At 47.5% G+C, this 21,432-nt stretch overlaps 1 protein-coding gene across 1 annotated transcript in view; it reads right to left on the bottom strand.

Annotated features, from left to right (window-relative positions):
• Positions 1-364: 364 nt before the first annotated feature.
• Positions 365-21,432, bottom strand: part of LOC129816943 (integrin alpha-V-like) — an 86,910-nt gene continuing 65,842 nt past the window's right edge. The window contains exons 26-30 of the mRNA XM_055871925.1: positions 18,393-18,524; positions 16,623-16,736; positions 12,396-12,506; positions 5,591-5,710; positions 365-4,068 (exon numbers count right to left, since the gene is read on the bottom strand). Of these exons, the coding sequence (XP_055727900.1) occupies positions 3,970-4,068; positions 5,591-5,710; positions 12,396-12,506; positions 16,623-16,736; positions 18,393-18,524 (576 nt within the window). The 3' untranslated portion in view covers positions 365-3,969. The remainder of the gene's footprint in view (positions 4,069-5,590; positions 5,711-12,395; positions 12,507-16,622; positions 16,737-18,392; positions 18,525-21,432) is intronic.

The following is a 21,432-nucleotide window of genomic DNA, read 5'->3' as shown; positions in this document are numbered from 1 at the left end:
ATCAGATAACCTTTAATAGCACTGATAAGAGTTATCAGGATCAGATAACCTTTAATAGCACTGATAAGAGTTATCAGGATCAGATAACCTTTAATAGCACTGATAAGAGTTATCAGGATCAGATAACCTTTAATAGCACTGATAAGAGTTATCAGGATCAGATAACCTTTAATAGCACTGATAAGAGTTATCAGGATCAGATAACCTTTAATAGCACTGATAAGAGTTATCAGGATCAGATAACCTTTAATAGCACTGATAAGAGTTATCAGGATCAGATAACCTTTAATAGCACTGATAAGAGTTATCAGGATCAGAGACGATTATGTGGCAACAAGTAAAAAAGCACGGCACAAAGAAATGCTTTATGGTTTTAGACATTTAATTTAGGAAAGATCAAAACTTTTGTCAGCTCAACCAGATATACGTGGGGAAGAAATACCTCACCGGTTTCCAATATTGTCTTTAAAAAAACAAAGTATGAACAAGGAACAACTTGAAATCAATTGAAAAAGTGTCTGGTAAAAATTACAACTAGGTCTGTAACATCAAACTTGCTTTTAGATAAATAATAAAAACCAAAAGTGTGAAGAAACGGATGAAGCAGTGGGTGATGGGTAATGTTTCATTAGAGACTATAGTGCTCTGATGCAAGCTCCACGTTGATTACCCAATATGGGTAAATTCATCCTTTCAATGCAAATAGTAATTGTACATTTACACACAGAGACTTGTGATTTTGTACGTCACTACGGATAATCCTGTATCTGGAGAGTGGGAAAACTGCCCGGAATGTCATCAATTGCAGAAGCATAACAGAACATACAATAAGTCCATATTAACACCTTGCAGTGACCATTTCACCCCCCCCCCCCCCCCTATGAAAATGCATGTCATTGAAGACGATAGTTAAAGACCCTACAGCATTGCTATGGTTACCTCATATCATCCTCACAACCTCTCAAATTCACATTGTTGTAGCAATTCATTTAAAAGGGAAAGTCCCAAGTGCACTAAAAGATGCAGAACAATAACCAGAAGAAGATGGGGAGTCCTTTTTCAAATATGATTTACATCAGCATTTTAAACCACTTGTTTACTCCTCCCAGCCATGTCATACAGCAGTGTTGTCTAGATATATGCACGAGGAGTAGTAGACTACAGGGCTTCAGGGTACAGGTACAGGGCTTCAGGGTACAGGGCTGCAGGGCTTCAGGATGCAGGGCTTCAGGTACAGGGCTTCAGGGTACAGGTACAGGGCTTCAGGGTACAGGGCTGCAGGGCTTCAGGGTACAGGGCTTCAGGATGCAGGGCTTCAGGTACAGGGCTTCAGGATACAAGGTACAGGGCTTCAGGATGCAGGGTACAGGGCTTCAGGTACAGGGCTTCAGGATACAAGGTACAGGGCTTCAGGATGCAGGGTACAGGGCTTCAGGTACAGGGCTTCAGGATGCAGGGTACAGGGCTTCAGGATGCAGGGTACAGGGCTTCAGGATGCAGGGTACAGGGCTTCAGGATGCAGGATACAGGGCTTCAGGGTACAGGGCTTCAGGGTGCAGGGTACAGGGCTTCAGGATGCAGGGTACAGGGCTTCAGGATGCAGGTACAGGGCTTCAGGATACAGGGCTTCAGGATGCAGGGTGCAGGGCTTCAGGATACAGGGCTTCAGGGTACAGGGCTTCAGGATGCAGGGTACAGGGCTTCAGGATGCAGGGTACAGGGCTTCAGGATGCAGGGCTTCAGGATGCAGGGTACAGGGCTTCAGGATGCAGGTACAGGGCTTCAGGATACAGGGCTTCAGGGTACAGGGCTTCAGGATGCAGGGTACAGGGCTTCAGGATGCAGGGTACAGGGCTTCAGGGTACAGGGCTTCAGGGTGCAGGGTACAGGGCTTCAGGATGCAGGTACAGGGCTTCAGGATGCAGGGTACAGGGCTTCAGGATGCAGGGTACAGGGCTTCAGGATGCAGGGTACAGGGCTTCAGGATGCAGGGTACAGGGCTTCAGGATGCAGGGCTTCAGGATGCAGGGCTTCAGGGTACAGGGCTTCAGGATACAGGGCTTCAGGGTACAGGGCTTCAGGATGCAGGGTACAGGGCTTCAGGATGCAGGGTACAGGGCTTCAGGTACAGGGCTTCAGGATGCAGGGTACAGGGCTTCAGGATGTATGTACAGGGCTTCAGGATGCAGGGTACAGGGCTTCAGGATGCAGGGTACAGGGCTTCAGGATGCAGGGTACAGGGCTTCAGGATGCAGGGTACAGGGCTTCAGGATGCAAGGTACAGGGCTTCAGGATGCAGGGTACAGGGCTTCAGGATGCAGGGTACATGGCTTCAGGATACAGGTACAGGGCTTCAGGGTACAGGGCTTCAGGATACAGGTACAGGGCTTCAGGATGCAGGGTACAGGGCTTCAGGATGCAGGGTACAGGGCTTCAGGATGCAAGGTACAGGGCTTCAGGATACAGGTACAGGGCTTCAGGATGCAGGGTACAGGGCTTCAGGATGCAGGCTACAGGGCTTCAGGGTACAGGGCTTCAGGATACAGGTACAGGGCTTCAGGATGCAGGGCTTCAGGATGCAAGGTACAGGGCTTCAGGATACAGGTACAGGGGTACAGGGCTTCAGGATACAGGTACAGGGCTTCAGGATGCAGGATACAGGGCTTCAGGATGCAAGGTACAGGGCTTCAGGATGCAAGGTACAGGGCTTCAGGGTACAGGGCTTCAGGATACAGGGCTTCAGGATGCAGGGTACAGGGCTTCAGGATGCAGGTACAGGGCTTCAGGATGCAGGGTACAGGGCTTCAGGGTGCAGGGTACAGGGCTTCAGGGTGCGGGTACAGGGCTTCAGGGTACAGGGCTTCAGGATGCAGGGTACAGGGCTTCAGGGTACAGGGCTTCAGGATGCGGGTACAGGGCTTTAGGGTGCATGGCTTCAGGATACAGGGTTTCAGGATGCAGGGTACAGGGCTTCAGGATGCAGGGTACAGGGCTTCAGGGTACAGGGCTTCAGGATGCAGGGCTTCAGGATACAGGGCTTCAGGGTACAGGGCTTCAGGATGCAGGGTACAGGGCTTCAGGGTACAGGGCTTCAGGGTACAGGGCTTCAGGGTACAGGGCTTCAGGATGCAGGGTACAGGGCTTCAGGGTACATGGCTTCAGGATGCAGGGTACAGGGCTTTAGGGTACAGGGCTTCAGGGTACAGGGCTTCAGGATGCAGGGTACAGGGCTTCAGGATGCAGGGTACAGGGCTTCAGGATGCAGGGTACAGGGCTTCAGGATGCAGGGCTTCAGGATGCAGGGTACAGGGCTTCAGGATGCAGGGTACAGGGCTTCAGGATGCAGGGTACAGGGCTTCAGGATACAGGGCTTCAGGATACAGGGCTTCAGGATACAGGGCTTCAGGTACAGGGCTTCAGGATACAGGGTACAGGGCTTCAGGATGCAGGGTACAGGGCTTCAGGATGCAGGGTACAGGGCTTCAGGATGCAGGGTACAGGGCTTCAGGATGCAGGGTACAGGGCTTCAGGATGCAGGGCTTCAGGATGCAGGGTACAGGGCTTCAGGATGCAGGGTACAGGGCTTCAGGATGCAGGGTACAGGGCTTCAGGATACAGGGCTTCAGGATACAGGGCTTCAGGATACAGGGCTTCAGGTACAGGGCTTCAGGATACAGGGTACAGGGCTTCAGGATGCAGGGTACAGGGCTTCAGGATGCAGGGTACAGGGCTTCAGGATGCAGGGTACAGGGCTTCAGGATGCAAGGTACAGGGCTTCAGGATGCAGGTACAGGTACAGTGCGAGTATGATTATAAAGAGTAGATGGTGTACTGGTGCTTTCCCATAGGGCTCTGTTCCAAAGTAGTGCACTACATAGGGAACCTATTCAGACACAGGTTATCTGTTGTGTATTTACAGACGGCTACACAGGGTCGTGTGTTGAAAGCCTTGGTAGCCCTCAGGTTCTTTCAAGCATCAGTGTTCCTGTCGCCGTTCTCCTGCGGTGCCAGCTGCTCCTTCTCCGTGCTGTCTTCCTGTGGGGGGCGTACACGCTCGAAGAAGCCCAGCTGGAGAGCAGAGGCACAGACAAATGAGGATCCAACAGTCCTCTGAACATTTCTACATTCATGTGGATTCTACCATGATTGCAGATAATCAGGAATTATAAAATCGTGAATAATGATGAGTGAGAAAGTTAGAGGCACAAAGATAATAGTCTCAAAACATGATTATCAATAATGGGAGGGTTAGCATTTTTGGGGGTGGGGGGGCTTGATTTTTTTGGGGGGGAGGGGGGGGCTTGATATTTTTTTGGGGGGGGGGCTTGATATTTTTTGGGGGGGGCTTGATATTTTGGGGGGGGGGGGCCTTGATATTTTTTGGAGGGGTGGGGGGGCGGCTTGATATTTTTTTGGGGGGGGGGTATCATTTATAGTGTTCAGAAACGTATATTCTTACAATAAAAGTGATTACAAAATGACATTATTAATTTCTATTGGACACAATATGATCCCAAAACAAACAGCAAATACATCCAACAAGCTTGATGTAGGTCCTAGAATATGGGACCAAATACTCAACTTTTGACTATGACACCTTCAAAATGGTGGGGGGACTAGATACATAAAGTGCTTTAATTTCATAAATGGGGACACATATGTAAATAAGGTGACATTCTGTACTGTTGCCTCAAATCCAGATGCTGGAGTATAGACACATGTTTAGCTTCACTGTCCAGATAAATACAGAAGGGGAGTGTTATGTTATATATTTTTTTGTCGTTGGTGAATTTGCAACTGTTAAATAAAATGGTGTGAAAGAAAGGACTTGACAGGTGAAAACAATATGGTGGAAGCTTATCATTAGGCTTTCAGCTGGTCCTTTCTGTCGGAGGACGTAAGGAGAGGTTTTAGATACAGTAATGGAGGAAGCTGGTCTCTTCTGTCACATCATTGAGAGGTAAGGAGAGGTTTTAGATACAGTAATGGAGGAAGCTGGTCCCTTCTGTCAGAGGAGGTAAGGAGAGGTTTTAGATAAGGTAATGGAGGAAGCTGGTCCCTTCTGTCACATCATTGAGAGGTAAGGAGAGGTTTTAGATACAGTAATGGAGGAAGCTGGTCTCTTCTGTCAGAGGAGGTAAGGAGAGGTTTTAGATAAGGTAATGGAGGAAGCTGGTCTCTTCTGCCAGAGGAGGTAAGGAGAGGTTTTAGATACAGTAATGGAGGAAGCTGGTCCCTTCTGTCACATCATTGAGAGGTAAGGAGAGGTTTTAGATACAGTAATGGAGGAAGCTGGTCTCATCAGTGAGAGGGAAGGATAGGTTTTAGATACAGTAATGGAGGAAGCTGGTCCCTTCTGTCAGAGGTGGTAAGGAGAGGTTTTAGATACAGTAATGGAGGAAGCTGGTCCCTTCTGTCAGAGGAGGTAAGGAGAGGACATTGGATTTAGATGGAGGAAGCTGGTCACATCAGTGAGAGGTAAGGAGAGGGTTTTAGATACAGTAATGGTTGGAAGAGCCCAGGAGAGTGGAGAGAAAGATTCCAATCTGTAGTTTATCATTGGCATGGTTGTGTGTATGTGTGTGTGTACCTTGTACATGACGAAGATGAGCAGGGCCAGCAGCAGTAGTCCAGCGATCAGGGCCAGAGCCACTATCCACCAAGGGACAGGTTCAGGATCAGATTTAACCCAGATCACCGACATACTCACCTGGAGGATATAATCACAGGGTTTATAATAGGATCCTATAGAACTACTGTCTATACACACCATCCTGTATACAGTGCTTTCAGACCCCTTTACTTTTCCCACATTTTGTTTTACTATTTATTTATTATTATTATTATTATTATTATTATTATTAGGTTATTATTCTAAAATGGACGAAATAAAAACAATTCCTCATCAATCTACACACAATACCCCATAATGACAAAGCGAAAACAGGTTTAAAAAAATGTTTGCAATAAAAATTAAAACAGAGATTATTTACATAAGTATTCAGACCCTTTGCTATGAGACTCAAAATTGAGCTCAGGTGCATCCTGTTTCCATTGATCATCCTTGAGATGTTTCTACAACTTGATTGGAGTCCACCTGTGGTAAATTCAATTGATTGGACATGATTTTGAAAAGGCACACACCTGTCTATATAAGGTCCCACAGTTGACAGTGCATGTCAGAGCAAAAACCAAGCCATGAGGTCGAAGGAATTGTCTGTAGAGCAACGACACAGGTTTATGCCGACGCACAAATCTGGCGATGGGTACCAAAAAAATGTCTGCAGCATTGAAGGTCCCCAAGAACACAGTGGCCTCCATCATTCTTAAATGGAAGAAGTTTGGAACCACCAAGACTCTTCCTAGAGCTGGCCACTCAGCCAAACTGAGCAATCGGGGGAGAAGGGCCTTGGGAGGTGACAAAGAAGCTGATGGTCACTCTGACAGAGCCCCAGAGTACCTCTGTGGAGATGGGAGAAACCTTCCAGAAGGACAACCATTTCTGCAGCATCCCACCAATCAGGCCTTTATGGTAGAGTGGCCAGACGAAAGCCACTCCTCAGTAAAAGGCACATGACAGCCAGCTTGGAGTTTGCCAGAAGGCACCAAAAGGACCTAAAGACTCTCAGACCATGTGAAACAAGATTGAATTATTTGGCCTGAATGCCAAGTGTCACGTCTGGAGGAAACCTGGCACCATCCCTACGGTGAAGCATGGTGGTGGCAGCATCCCTACGGTGAAGCATGGTGGTGGCAGCATCCCTACGGTGAAGCATGGTGGTGGCAGCATCCCTACGGTGAAGCATGGTGGTGACAGCATCCCTACGGTGAAGCATGGTGGTGGCAGCATCCTACGGGGAAGCAGGATGGTGACAGCATCCCTACGGTGAAGCAGGATGGTGGCAGCATCCCTACGGTGAAGCAGGATGGTGGCAGCATCCCTACGGGGAAGCATGGTGGTGACAGCCTCCCTACGGTGAAGCATGGTGGTGACAGCATCCCTACGGTGAAGCATGGTGGTGACAGCATCCCTACAGTGAAGCATGGTGGTGACAGCATCCCTACGGTGAAGCATGGTGGTGACAGCATCCCTACGGTGAAGCATGGTGGTGACAGCATCCCTACGGTGAAGCATGGTGGTGGCACCATCCCTACGGTGAAGCATGGTGGTGGCACCATCCCTACGGTGAAGCATGGTGGTGGCAGCATCCCTACGGTGAAGCATGGTGGTGACAGCATCCCTACGGTGAAGCATGGTGGTGACAGCATCCCTACGGTGAAGCATGGTGGTGGCAGCATCCCTACGGTGAGGCATGGTGGTGACAGCATCATGTTGTGGGGATGTTTTTCAGCGGCAGGGACTGGGAGACTAGTCAGGATCGAGGCAAAGATGAACGGAGCAAAGTACAGAGAGATCCTTGATGAAAACCTGCTCCAGAGCGCTCAGGACCTCAGACTTGGGCAAAGGTTCACCTTCCAACAGGACAACGACCCTAAGCACACAGCCAAGATGATGCAGGAGTGGTTTTGGGACAAGTCTCTGAATGCCCTTGAGTGGCCCAGCCATGAAAACCTCTGGAGCAGGTTTTCATCAAGGATCTCTCTGTACTTTGCTCCGTTCATCTTTGCCTCGATCCCGACTAGTCTACCAGGCTGAAAAACATTCCCACAGCCTGATGCTGCCCGGACTTGAACCCGATCAAACATCTCTGGAGACCTGAAAATAGCTGTGCAGCAACGCTCCCCATCCAACCTGACAGAGCTTGAGAGGATCTGCAGGGAAGAATGGGAGAAACTCCCCAAATACAGGTGTGCCAAGCTTGTAGCGTCACACCCAAGAAGACTCAATACTGTAATCGCTGCCAAAGGTGCTTCAACAAAGCACTGAGTAAAGTGTCTGAATACTTATGTAAATGTAATATTGTAAAAAACTATTTAAATAAATTAGTAAACATTTTAAAAACACTTTTTTTTAGTTTGTCATTATGACGGTATTGTGTGTAGATTGATGAGGAAAAACAACAATTGAATCCATTTTAGAAAAAAGCTGTGTGAATAGTTTCCAAAGACACTGTATGTATATACAAAGTGGACAGCAGTATTTATATAAAGATGAGCCTGGACTAGAATACAGTATATACATATGAAGTGGACAGTAGTAGTTATATAGGATGAACCAGGACTAGAATACAGTATTATACATATGAAGTGGACAGTAGTAGTTATATAGGATGAACCAGGACTAGAATACAGTATGAAGTGGACAGCAGTAGTTATATAGGATGAACCAGGACTAGAATACAGTATTATACATATGAAGTGGACAGCAGTAGTTATATAGGATGAACCAGGACTAGAATACAGTATTATACATATGAAGTGTGTAAAACAGTATGTAAACATGATTAAAGTGACCGGTGTTCAATGTCTATGTACATAGGGTAGCAGTCTCTAAGGTGCAGGGTAGGATACCGAGTGGCAGCCGGCTAGTACCAGTGACTAAAGTTCAGGGTAGGGTACCGAGTGGTAGCCGGCTAGTAACAGTAACTAAAGTTCAGGGCAGAGTACCGGGTGGTAGCCGGCTAGGAACAGTGACTAAAGTTCAGGGTAGGGTACTGGGCGGAGGCCAGCTAATGGTAAATGTTTAACAGTCTGATGGCCTTGAGATAGAAGCAGTCTCTCAGTCCCAGCTTTGCAGCACCTGTACGGTCTCTGCCTTCTAGATGGTAGCGGGGTGAACAGGCTGTGACTCGGATGGCTGAGGTCCTTGATGATCTTCTAGATGGTAGCGGGGTGAACAGGCTGTGACTCGGATGGCTGAGGTCCTTGATGATCTTCTAGATGGTAGCGGGGTGAACAGGCCGTGACTCGGATGGCTGAGGTCCTTGATGATCTTCTAGATGGTAGCGGGGTGAACAGGCCGTGGCTCGGGTGGCTGAGGTCCTTGATGATCTTCTAGATGGTAGTGGGGTGAACAGGCCGTGGCTCGGGTGGCTGAGGTCCTTGATGATCTTCTAGATGGTAGAGGGGTGAACAGGCCGTGACTCGGGTGGCTGAGGTCCTTGATGATCTTCTAGATGGTAGAGGGGTGAACAGGCTGTGGCTCGGGTGGCTGTGGTCCTTGATGATCTTCTTGGCCTTCCTGTGACACCGGGTGGTGTAGGTGTCCTGGAGGGCAGGCAGTTTGCCCCCGGTGATGCGTTGGGCAGACCGCACCGCCCTCTGGAGAGCCCTGCGGTTGCGGATGGTGCAGTTGCCGTACCAGGCTGTTGCGCCTTCTTCACCACACTGTCTCTGTGGGTGGATCATTTCAGGTGGTCAGTGATGTCTACACTGAGGAACTCGAAGCATTCCACCCTCTCCACTGCGGCCCGTCGATGTGAATAGGGGTGTGCTCCCTCTGCTGTCTCCTGAAGTCCACGATCATTTTGTTGAGGGAGAGGTTATTTTCCTGGCACCACTCCGCCAGGGCTCTCACCTCCTGTAGGCTTTCTCGTCATCAGGCCTACAACTGTTGTGTTGTCTGCAAACTTGATCATTGAGTTGGAGGCGTGAGAGGTCACACAGTCATGGGTGAAGAGGGTGTACAGGATGGGGCTGAGCACACACCCTTGTGGGACCCCCGTGTTAAGGATCAGCGTAGTGGAGGTGCTGTTGCCTACCTTGGCCATAATGACCATCGTTATGTTTGGAGGAAAAAGGGGGAAGGCCAGTCAGGAAGGCCAGTACCCAGTTGCACAGGGCGGGGTTCAGACCCAGGGCCTCGAGCCAGCCAGCCAGCCACAACAAACCATTCAGGACCCTATGGCAGGGGTCTCCCAATAACATTCAGCAGTGGGCAGATTTTTCCTTGAGCGGATGGTGAGAATACATAGTCCGTGAATAATTTGTACACTGCAAACTGACCGCAAGAATCCCAAACGGATATAGAATTGGAGAAAAACTGAATCATTTCAAACCCTTGATAACGTTGGGATACGATCACACATGCCTCTATGTGTGGGAATACTTGGGAACAGATTTTCTAAATTATAATCACTTTGAGCTGATTTCTTTGTAATTGTAGTCTTATGTCCAAGAAGGAATGCCCTTTGCCCTCAGAACAGCCTCAATTCATCGGGGCATGGATTCTACAAGGTGTCGAAAGCGTTCCACAGGGATGCTGGCCCATGTTGACTCCAATGCTTCCCACAGTTGTGTCAAGTTGGCTGGATGTTCTTTGGGTGGCGGACCATTCTTAATACACACGGGAAACTGAAACTGAGTGTGAAAAATCCAGCATCGTTGCAGTTCTTGACACAAACTGGTGCGCCTGGCACCTACTACCATACCCCTTTCAAAAGGCACTTAAAATCTTTTGTGTCTTGTCCATTCTACCCTCTGAATGGCACACATACACAATCCATGTCTCAGCTGTCTCATATCCTTCTTTAACATGTCTCCTCCCATTCATCTACACTGATTCAAGTGAATTTAACAAGTGACATCAATAAGGGATCACAGCATTTACCTGGTGAGTCTGTCATGGAAAGAGCAGGTGTTCCTAATGTTTTGTACACTCAGTGTGTCATATATATATATATATATATAATATATATATATATATATATGTGTGGTCCCCTTGCCAGGTTATATACCATATACAGTGGGGAGAACAAGTATTTGATACACTGCCGATTTTGCAGGTTTTCCTACTTACAAAGCATGTAGAGGTCTGTAATGTTTATCATAGGTACACTTCAACTGTGAGAGACCGAATCTAAAACAAAAATCAGGAAAATCACATTGTATGAGTTATTAAGTAATTAATTTGCATTTTATTGCATGACATATGTATTTGATACATCAGAAAAGCAGAACTTAATATTTGGTACAGAAACCTTTGTTTGCAATTACAGAGATCATACGTTTCCTGTAGTTCTTGACCAGGTTTGAACACTGCAGCAGGGATTTTGGCCCACTCCTCCATACAGACCTTCTCCAGATCCTTCAGGTTTCGGGGCTGTCGCTGGGCAATACGGACTTTCAGCTCCCTCCAAAGATTTTCTACTGGGTTCAGCTCTGGAGACTGGCTAGGCCACTCCAGGACCTTGAGATGCTTCTTACGGAGCCACTCCTTAGTTGCCCTGGCTGTGTGTTTTGGGTCGTTGTCATTCTGGAAGACCCAGCCATGACCCATCTTCAATGCTCTTACTGAGGGAAGGAGGTTGTTGGCCAAGATCTCGCGATACATGGCTCCATCCATCCTCCCCTCAATACGGTGCAGTCGTCCTGTCCCCTTTGCAGAAAAGCATCCCCAAAGAATGATGTTTCCACCTCCATGCTTCACGGTTGGGATGGTGTTCTTGGGGATGTACTCATCCTTCTTCCTCCAAACACGGCGAGTGGAGTTTAGACCAAAAAGCTCTATTTTTGTCTCATCAGACCACATGACCTTCTCCCATTCCTCCTCTGGATCATCCAGATGGTCATTGGCAAACTTCAGACGGGCCTTGACATGCGCTGGCTTGAGCAGGGGGACCTTGCATGCGCTGCAGGATTTTAATCCATGACGGCGTAGTGTGTTACTAATGGTTTTCTTTGAGACTGTGGTCCCAGCTCTCTTCAGGTCATTGACCAGGTCCTGCCGTGTAGTTCTGGGCTGATCCCTCACCTTCCTCAGGATCATTGATGCCCCACGAGGTGAGATCTTGCATGGAGCCCCAGACTGAGGGTGATTGACCGTCATCTTGAACTTCTTCCATTTTCTAATAATTGCGCCAACAGTTGTTGCCTTCTCACCAAGCTGCTTGCCTATTGTCCTGTAGCCCATCCCAGCCTTGTGCAGGTCTACAATTTTATCCCTGATGTCCTTACACAGCTCTCTGGTCTTGGCCATTGTGGAGAGGTTGGAGTCTGTTTGATTGAGTGTGTGGACAGGTGTCTTTTATACAGGTAACGAGTTCAAACAGGTGCAGTTAATACAGGTAATGAGTGGAGAACAGGAGGGCTTCTTAAAGAAAAACTAACAGGTCTGTGAGAGCTGGAATTCTTACTGGTTGGCAGGTGATCAAATACTTATGTCATGCAATAAAATGCAAATTAATTACTTCAAAAGCATACAATGTGATTTTCTGGATTTTTGTTTTAGATTCCGTCTCTCACAGTTGAAGTGTACCTATGATAAAAATTACAGACCTCTACATGCTTTGTAAGTAGGAAAACCTGCAAAATCGGCAGTGTATCTAATACTTGTTCTCCCCACTGTATATATATATATATATATATATATATATATTTAAATGTTTTATTTTATTCCCCTCATGCCCTATTGGGGAACCCTGCTCTATGGGCTCTGGTCAACAGTAGTGAGATGTATAATGGCCATTTTAGTCACCTGGTTTCATGTGACTCACCGTAGTAGTGTTGGAGGGCAGCTCAGGCAACAGGTTCTTGTTATAAGGCATCTCTATGACGCTGAAGGAAGCGGAGGATCTCACGGTGAACGAACGGTTCTGGCTCTCAGTCTGGACGAAAAGAAACACACTCTACTGTACCTCTCATCATCATCATCATCATCATCATCATCATCATCATCATCATCGGTTCAGCAGACATTTTGTCGTTTTCAACAACAACAAAAAAAAAAGGTAGCCGACATAGTAAGCTTTCCTAGTTTTGTCCCATGTAGCTAGCCGAGTGGTCCCGTCGTCTTGCCAACTCCTACGGTTGTCGTCATTTGCCACGATCTGGGACCACCAGGCGAGTATATTTTTTACTTTATTTAACTAGGCAAGTCAGTTAAGAACAAATTCTTATTTACAATGACGGCCTACCCCGGCCAAACACGGACAACACTGGGCAAATTGTGCGCCGCCCTATGGGACTCCCAATCACGGCCGGGTTGTGATACAGCCCGGGATCGAACCAGGTTCTGTAGTGACGCCTCTAGCACTGTAATGCTGCGCCACTTGGGATCCCTAACCTGTACAGCGCATACCAAACATACAGTATGCTCCAACCAGGTTTGTGTTCATTAGGGCACACTGTAGCAAAATGTATTCAAACAGAAATAAAAAACTGCATTTCATATTGGACAGATGAAACATGGAGGTACTAACACATTAGGAACCAAATTAAAGGTGGCCACCCCGAGGCTGGAGTGGATGTATGATACAGCACAAACACATCTGGGACACCAGGCTAGTACCGTATACAACCTAGGACACCAGGCTAGTACCGTATCTAAATTAGGACACCAGGCTAGTAACGTATAGAACCTAGGGCACCAGGCTAGTACCGTATACAACCTTGGACACCAGGCTAGTACCGTAACTAACCTTGGACACCAGGCTAGTACCGTAACTAACCTTGGACACCAGGCTAGTAGTACTGTATATAACCTAGGACACCAGGCTAGTAGTACTGTATATAACCTTGGACACCAGGCTAGTACTGTATACAACCTAGGACACCAGGCTAGTACCGTATCTAACCTAGGACACCAGGCTAGTACCGTATTTAACCTAGGACACCAGGCTAGTACCGTATCTAACCTAGGACACCAGGCTAGTACCGTATCTAACCTAGGACACCAGGCTAGTACCGTATACAACCTAGGACACCAGGCTAGTACCGTATACAACCTAGGACACCAGGCTAGTACCGTATACAACCTAGGACACCAGGCTAGTACCGTATCTAACCTAGGACACCAGGCTAGTACCGTATACAACCTAGGACACCAGGCTAGTACCGTATCTAACCTAGGACACCAGGCTAGTACCGTATCTAACCTAGGACACCAGGCTAGTACCGTATATAACCTAGGACACCAGGCTAGTACCGTAGATAACCTAGGACACCAGGCTAGTACCGTATCTAACCTTGGACACCAGGCTAGTACCGTATCTAACCTAGGACACCAGGCTAGTACCGTATCTAACCTAGGACACCAGGCTAGTACCGTATATAACCTAGGACACCAGGCTAGTACCGTAGATAACCTAGGACACCAGGCTAGTACCGTATCTAACCTTGGACACCAGGCTAGTACCGTATCTAACCTAGGACACCAGGCTAGTACCGTATCTAACCTAGGACACCAGGCTAGTACCGTATCTAACCTAGCACACCAGGCTAGTACCGTATCTAACCTAGGACACCAGGCTAGTACCGTATCTAACCTAGGACACCAGGCTAGTACCGTATTCAACCTAGGACACCAGGCTAGTACCGTATACAACCTAGGACACCAGGCTAGTACCGTATCTAAATAGGACACCAGGCTAGTACTGTATACAACCTAGGACACCAGGCTAGTACCGTATACAACCTAGGACACCAGGCTAGTACCGTAGATAACCTAGGACACCAGGCTAGTACCGTATCTAACCTTGGACACCAGGCTAGTACCGTATCTAACCTAGGACACCAGGCTAGTACCGTATCTAACCTAGGACACCAGGCTAGTACCGTATCTAACCTAGCACACCAGGCTAGTACCGTATCTAACCTAGGACACCAGGCTAGTACCGTATCTAACCTAGGACACCAGGCTAGTACCGTATTCAACCTAGGACACCAGGCTAGTACCGTATACAACCTAGGACACCAGGCTAGTACCGTATCTAAATAGGACACCAGGCTAGTACTGTATACAACCTAGGACACCAGGCTAGTACCGTATACAACCTAGGACACCAGGCTAGTACCGTATCTAACCTAGGACACCAGGCTAGTACTGTATACAACCTAGGACACCAGGCTAGTACCGTATCTAACCTAGGACACCAGGCTAGTACCGTATCTAACCTAGGACACCAGGCTAGTACCGTATATAACCTAGGACACCAGGCTAGTACCGTAGATAACCTAGGACACCAGGCTAGTACCGTATCTAACCTTGGACACCAGGCTAGTACCGTATCTAACCTAGGACACCAGGCTAGTACCGTATCTAACCTAGGACACCAGGCTAGTACCGTATATAACCTAGGACACCAGGCTAGTACCGTAGATAACCTAGGACACCAGGCTAGTACCGTATCTAACCTTGGACACCAGGCTAGTACCGTATCTAACCTAGGACACCAGGCTAGTACCGTATCTAACCTAGGACACCAGGCTAGTACCGTATCTAACCTAGCACACCAGGCTAGTACCGTATCTAACCTAGGACACCAGGCTAGTACCGTATCTAACCTAGGACACCAGGCTAGTACCGTATTCAACCTAGGACACCAGGCTAGTACCGTATACAACCTAGGACACCAGGCTAGTACCGTATCTAAATAGGACACCAGGCTAGTACTGTATACAACCTAGGACACCAGGCTAGTACTGTATACAACCTAGGACACCAAGCTAGTACCGTATCTAACCTTGGACACCAGGCTAGTACCGTATCTAACCTAGGACACCAGGCTAGTACCGTAGATAACCTAGGACACCAGGCTATTACCGTATCTAACCTTGGACACCAGGCTAGTACTGTATATAACCTAGGACACCAGGCTAGTACCGTATCTAACCTAGGACACCAGGCTAGTACCGTATATAACATAGGATACCAGGCTAGTACCGTATATAACCTAGGACACCAGGCTAGTACCGAATACAACCTAGGACACCAGGCTAGTACCATATACAACCTAGGACACCAGGCTAGTACCATATACAACCTAGGACGCCAGGCTAGTACCGTATCTAACCTAGGACAACAGGCTAGTACCGTATATAACCTAGGACACCAGGCTAGTACCGTATCTAACCTAGGACACCAGGCTAGTACCGTATATAACCTAAGACACCAGGCTAGTACCGTATCTAACCTAGCACACCAGGCTAGTACCGTATCTAACCTAGGACACCAGGCTAGTACCGTATCTAACCTAGGACACCAGGCTAGTACCGTATTCAACCTAGGACACCAGGCTAGTACCGTATACAACCTAGGACACCAGGCTAGTACCGTATCTAAATAGGACACCAGGCTAGTACTGTATACAACCTAGGACACCAGGCTAGTACTGTATACAACCTAGGACACCAAGCTAGTACCGTATCTAACCTTGGACACCAGGCTAGTACCGTATCTAACCTAGGACACCAGGCTAGTACCGTAGATAACCTAGGACACCAGGCTATTACCGTATCTAACCTTGGACACCAGGCTAGTACTGTATATAACCTAGGACACCAGGCTAGTACCGTATCTAACCTAGGACACCAGGCTAGTACCGTATATAACATAGGATACCAGGCTAGTACCGTATATAACCTAGGACACCAGGCTAGTACCGAATACAACCTAGGACACCAGGCTAGTACCATATACAACCTAGGACACCAGGCTAGTACCATATACAACCTAGGACGCCAGGCTAGTACCGTATCTAACCTAGGACAACAGGCTAGTACCGTATATAACCTAGGACACCAGGCTAGTACCGTATCTAACCTAGGACACCAGGCTAGTACCGTATATAACCTAAGACACCAGGCTAGTACCGTATCTAACCTAGGACACCAGGCTAGTACCATATCTAACCTAGGACACCAGGCTAGTACCATATCTAACCTAAGACACCAGGCTAGTACTGTACATAACCTCTAGAGCATAACAGACAGGAGTAACAGACCTTGAGGAAGGTGGCCACGCCCAGTCTGGAGTGGATGTAGAGGATAGCACTCTGACCTCTCTCCACGCGGCCCACCTGACACCGGATCTTCAGACACTGGACCTTGGAACAGTCCTGACAGAAGACACACATACAATCACTGATCTCCTCCATCCATGTAATCTCAGCAAAAAAAAGAAATGTCCTCTCACTGTCAACTGCGTTTATTTTCAGCAAACTTAACATGTGTAAATATTTGTATGAACATAACAAGATTCAACAACTGAGACATAAACTGAACAAGTTCCACAGACATGTGACTAACAGAAATGGAATAATGTGTCCCTGAACAAAGGGGGGGTCAAAATCAAAAGTAACAGTTAGTATCTGGTGTGGCCACCAGCTGCATTAAGTACTGCAGTGCATCTCCTCCTCATGGACTGCACCAGATTTGCCAGTTCTTGCTGTGAGATATTACCCCACTCTTCCACCAAGGCACCTGCAAGTTCCCGGACATTTCTGGGGGGGATGGCCCTAGCCCTCACCCTCCGATCAAACAGGTCCCAGACGTGCTCAATGGGATTGAGATCAGGGCTCTTCGCTGGCCATGGCAGAACACTGACATTCCTGTCTTGCAGGAAATCACCCACAGAACGAGCAGTATGGCTGGTGGCATTGTCATGCTGGAGGGTCATGTCAGGATGAGCCTGCAGGAAGGGTACCACATGAGGGAGAAGGATGTCTTCCCTGTAACGCACAGCGTTGAGATTGCCTGCAATGACAACAAGCTCAGTCCGATGATGCTGTGACACACCGCCCCAGACCATGACAGACCCTCCACCTCCAAATCGATCCCGCTCCAGAGTACAGGCCTCGGTGTAACGCTCATTCCTTCGACGATAAACGCAAATCCGACCATCACCCCTGGTGAGACAAAACCGCGACTCGTCAGTGAAGAGCAGTTTTTGCCAGTCCTGTCTGGTCCAGCGACAGTGGATTTGTAACCATAGGCAACGTTGTTGCCGGTGATGTGTGGTGAGGACCTGCCTTACAACAGGCCTACAAGCCCTCAGTCCAGCCTCTCTCAGTCTATTGCGGACAGTCTGAGCACTGATGGAGGGATTATGCGTTCCCTGGTGTAACTCGGGCAGTTGTTGTTGCCATCCTGTACCTGTGATGTTCGGATGTACCGATCCCGTGCAGGTGTTGTTACACGTGGTCTGCCACTGCGAGGACGATCAGCTGTCCGTCCTGTCTCCCTGTAGCGCTGTCTTAGGCGTCTCACAGTACAGACATTGCAATTTATTGCCCTGGGCACGTCTGCAGTCCTCATGCCTCCTTGCAGCATGCCTAAGGCATGTTCACGCAGATGAGCAGGGACCCTGGGCATCTTTCTTTTGTTGTTTTTCAGAGTCAGTAGAAAGGCCTCTTTAGTGTCCCAAGTTTTCATAACTGTGACCTTAATTGCCTACCGTCTGTAAGGTGTTAGTGTCTTAGCGACCGTTCCTCAGGTGCATGTCAATAATTGTTTATGGTTCATTGAACAAACATGGGAAACCGTGTTTAAACCCTTTACAATGAAGAGCTGTGAATTTATTTGGATTTTTACTAATTATCTTTGAAAGACAGGGTCCTGAAAAAGGGACGTTTCTTTTTTTGCTGAGTTCAGTTGCTACTCTATGATTTGTTTAGAGTCAATTCAGGATGTAAACTGAAATTCCCATTGCTTTTCAATGATAAAAATTGGCCCCAACTCTGTTGTACAGTAGCCCGGAGGTGTAGAGACCCTACCAGAGTTTCCAGGTCTCCCTCCATCTCCTTCCTCTCCAGCTCTCTGCGGTGAACGTGGTTCCTGTTCCTTCCCTCTGTCCTGTCTCCTCCTCCACTTGGAGAGGTGGTGTTCTTCTCTCCAGATAGAGGGTTCTAGAAGAGACAGAGAGAGAAAAACACCCTTTGAACTTTTATTCTTTACCACAGAGAGGATAACGTCCTACTCATTTGTCCTGTTGGATTGGCGTAAACATAGGCTAGACTAGAGTTTCCTCTACCAGTTCTTTCATGGGCTAGACTAGAGTTTCCTCTACCAGTCCTTTCATGGGCTAGACTAGAGTTTCCTCTACCAGTTCTTTCATGGGCTAGACTAGAGTTTCCTCTACCAGTTCTTTCATGGGCTAGACTAGTTTCCTCTACCAGTCCTTTCATGGGCTAGACTAGAGTTTCCTCTACCAGTTCTTTCATGGGCTAGACTAGAGTTTCCTCTACCAGTCCTTTCATGGGCTAGACTAGAGTTTCCTCTACCAGTTCTTTCATGGGCTAGACTAGACAGTTTCCTCTACCAGTTCTTTCATGGGCTAGACTAGACAGTTTCCTCTACCAGACCTTTCATGGGCTAGACTAGTTTCCTCTACCAGTTCTTTCATGGGCTAGACTAGTTTCCTCTACCAGTTATTTCATGGGCTAGACTAGAGGTTCCTCTACCAGTTCTTTCATGGGCTAGACTAGAGGTTCCTCTACCAGTTCTTTCATGGGCTAGACTAGTTTCCTCTACCAGTTCTTTCATGGGCTAGACTAGAGTTGCCTCTACCAGTTATTTCATGGGCTAGACTAGTTTCCTCTACCAGTCCTTTCATGGGCTGGACTCGTTTCCTCTACCAGTCCTTTCATGGGCTAGACTAGTTTCCTCTACCAGTTCTTTCATGGGCTAGACTAGACAGTTTCCTCTACCAGTTCTTTCATGGGCTAGACTAGACAGTTTCCTCTACCAGTTCTTTCATGGGCTAGACTAGACAGTTTCCTATACCAGTTCTTTCATGGGCTAGACTAGACAGTTTCCTCTACCAGTTCTTTCATGGGCTAGACTAGACAGTTTCCTCTACCAGTTCTTCATGGGCTAGACTAGTTTCCTCTACCAGTTATTTCATGGGCTAGACTAGAGTTTCCTCTGCCAGTTCTTTCATGGGCTAGACTAGACAGTTTCCTCTACCAGTTCTTCATGGGCTAGACTAGTTTCCTCTACCAGTTCTTTCATGGGCTAGACTAGAGTTTCCTCTACCAGTTCTTTCATGGGCTAGACTAGTTTCCTCTACCAGTTCTTTCATGGGCTAGACTAGAGTTTCCTCTACCAGTTCTTTCATGGGCTAGACTAGTTTCCTCTACCAGTTCTTTCATGGGCTAGACTAGTTTCCTCTGCCAGTTCTTTCATGGGCTAGACTAGAGTTTCCTCTACCAGTTCTTTCATGGGCTAGACTAGTTTCCTCTGCCAGTTCTTTCATGGGCTAGACTAGTTTCATCTACCAGTTCTTTCATGGGCTAGACTAGTTTCCTCTACCAGTTCTTTCATGGGATAGACTAGAGTTTCCTCTACCAGTTCTTTCATGGGCTAGACTAGTTTCCTCTACCAGTTCTTTCATGGGCTAGACTAGACAGTTTCCTCTACCAGTTCTTTCATGGGCTAGACTAGACAGTTTCCTCTACCAGTTCTTTCATGGGCTAGACTAGACAGTTTCCTCTACCAGTTCTTCATGGGCTAGACTAGTTTCCTCTACCAGTTATTTCATGGGCTAGACTAGAGTTTCCTCTGCCAGTTCTTTCATGGGCTAGACTAGACAGTTTCCTCTACCAGTTCTTCATGGGCTAGACTAGTTTCCTCTACCAGTTCTTTCATGGGCTAGACTAGTTTCCTCTACCAGTTCTTTCATGGGCTAGACTAGAGTTTCCTCTACCAGTTCTTTCATGGGCTAGACTAGTTTCCTCTACCAGTTCTTTCATGGGCTAGACTAGTTTCCTCTGCCAGTTCTTTCATGGGCTAGACTAGAGTTTCCTCTACCAGTTCTTTCATGGGCTAGACTAGTTTCCTCTGCCAGTTCTTTCATGGGCTAGACTAGTTTCATCTACCAGTTCTTTCATGGGCTAGACTAGTTTCCTCTACCAGTTCTTTCATGGGATAGACTAGAGTTTCCTCTACCAGTTCTTTCATGGGCTAGACTAGTTTCCTCTACCAGTTCTTTCATGGGCTAGACTAGTTTCCTCTACCAGTTCTTTCATGGGATAGACTAGTTTCCTCTACCAGTTCTTTCATGGGCTAGACTAGACAGTTTCCTCTACCAGTTCTTTCATGGGCTAGACTAGAGTTTCCTCTACCAGTTCTTTCATGGGCTAGACTAGACAGTTTCCTCTACCAGTTCTTTCATGGGCTAGACTAGTTTCCTCTACCAGTTCTTTCATGGGCTAGACTAGTTTACTCTACCAGTTCTTTCATGGGCTAGACTAGTTTCCTCTACCAGTTATTTCATGGGCTAGACTAGAGGTTCCTCTACCAGTTCTTTCATGGGATAGACTAGTTTCCTCTACCAGTTCTTTCATGGGCTAGACTAGACAGTTTCCTCTACCAGTTCTTTCATGGGCTAGACTAGAGTTTCCTCTACCAGTTCTTTCATGGGCTAGACTAGACAGTTTCCTCTACCAGTTCTTTCATGGGCTAGACTAGTTTCCTCTACCAGTTCTTTCATGGGCTAGACTAGTTTCCTCTACCAGTTCTTTCATGGGCTAGACTAGTTTACTCTACCAGTTCTTTCATGGGCTAGACTAGTTTCCTCTACCAGTTATTTCATGGGCTAGACTAGAGGTTCCTCTACCAGTTCTTTCATGGGCTAGACTAGAGGTTCCTCTACCAGTTCTTTCATGGGCTAGACTAGTTTCCTCTACCAGTTCTTTCATGGGCTAGACTAGAGTTTCCTCTACCAGTTATTTCATGGGCTAGACTAGACAGTTTCCTCTACCAGTTCTTTCATGGGCTAGACTAGTTTCCTCTGCCAGTTCTTTCATGGGCTAG

The sequence above is a fragment of the Salvelinus fontinalis genome, chromosome 19 (assembly GCF_029448725.1).
Source record: "Salvelinus fontinalis isolate EN_2023a chromosome 19, ASM2944872v1, whole genome shotgun sequence".
In the NCBI taxonomy this organism is placed as follows: Eukaryota; Metazoa; Chordata; class Actinopteri; order Salmoniformes; family Salmonidae; genus Salvelinus; species Salvelinus fontinalis.
Note: the sequence above shows the minus strand (reverse complement) of the source record. Positions and strands in the feature narration are given on the sequence as shown.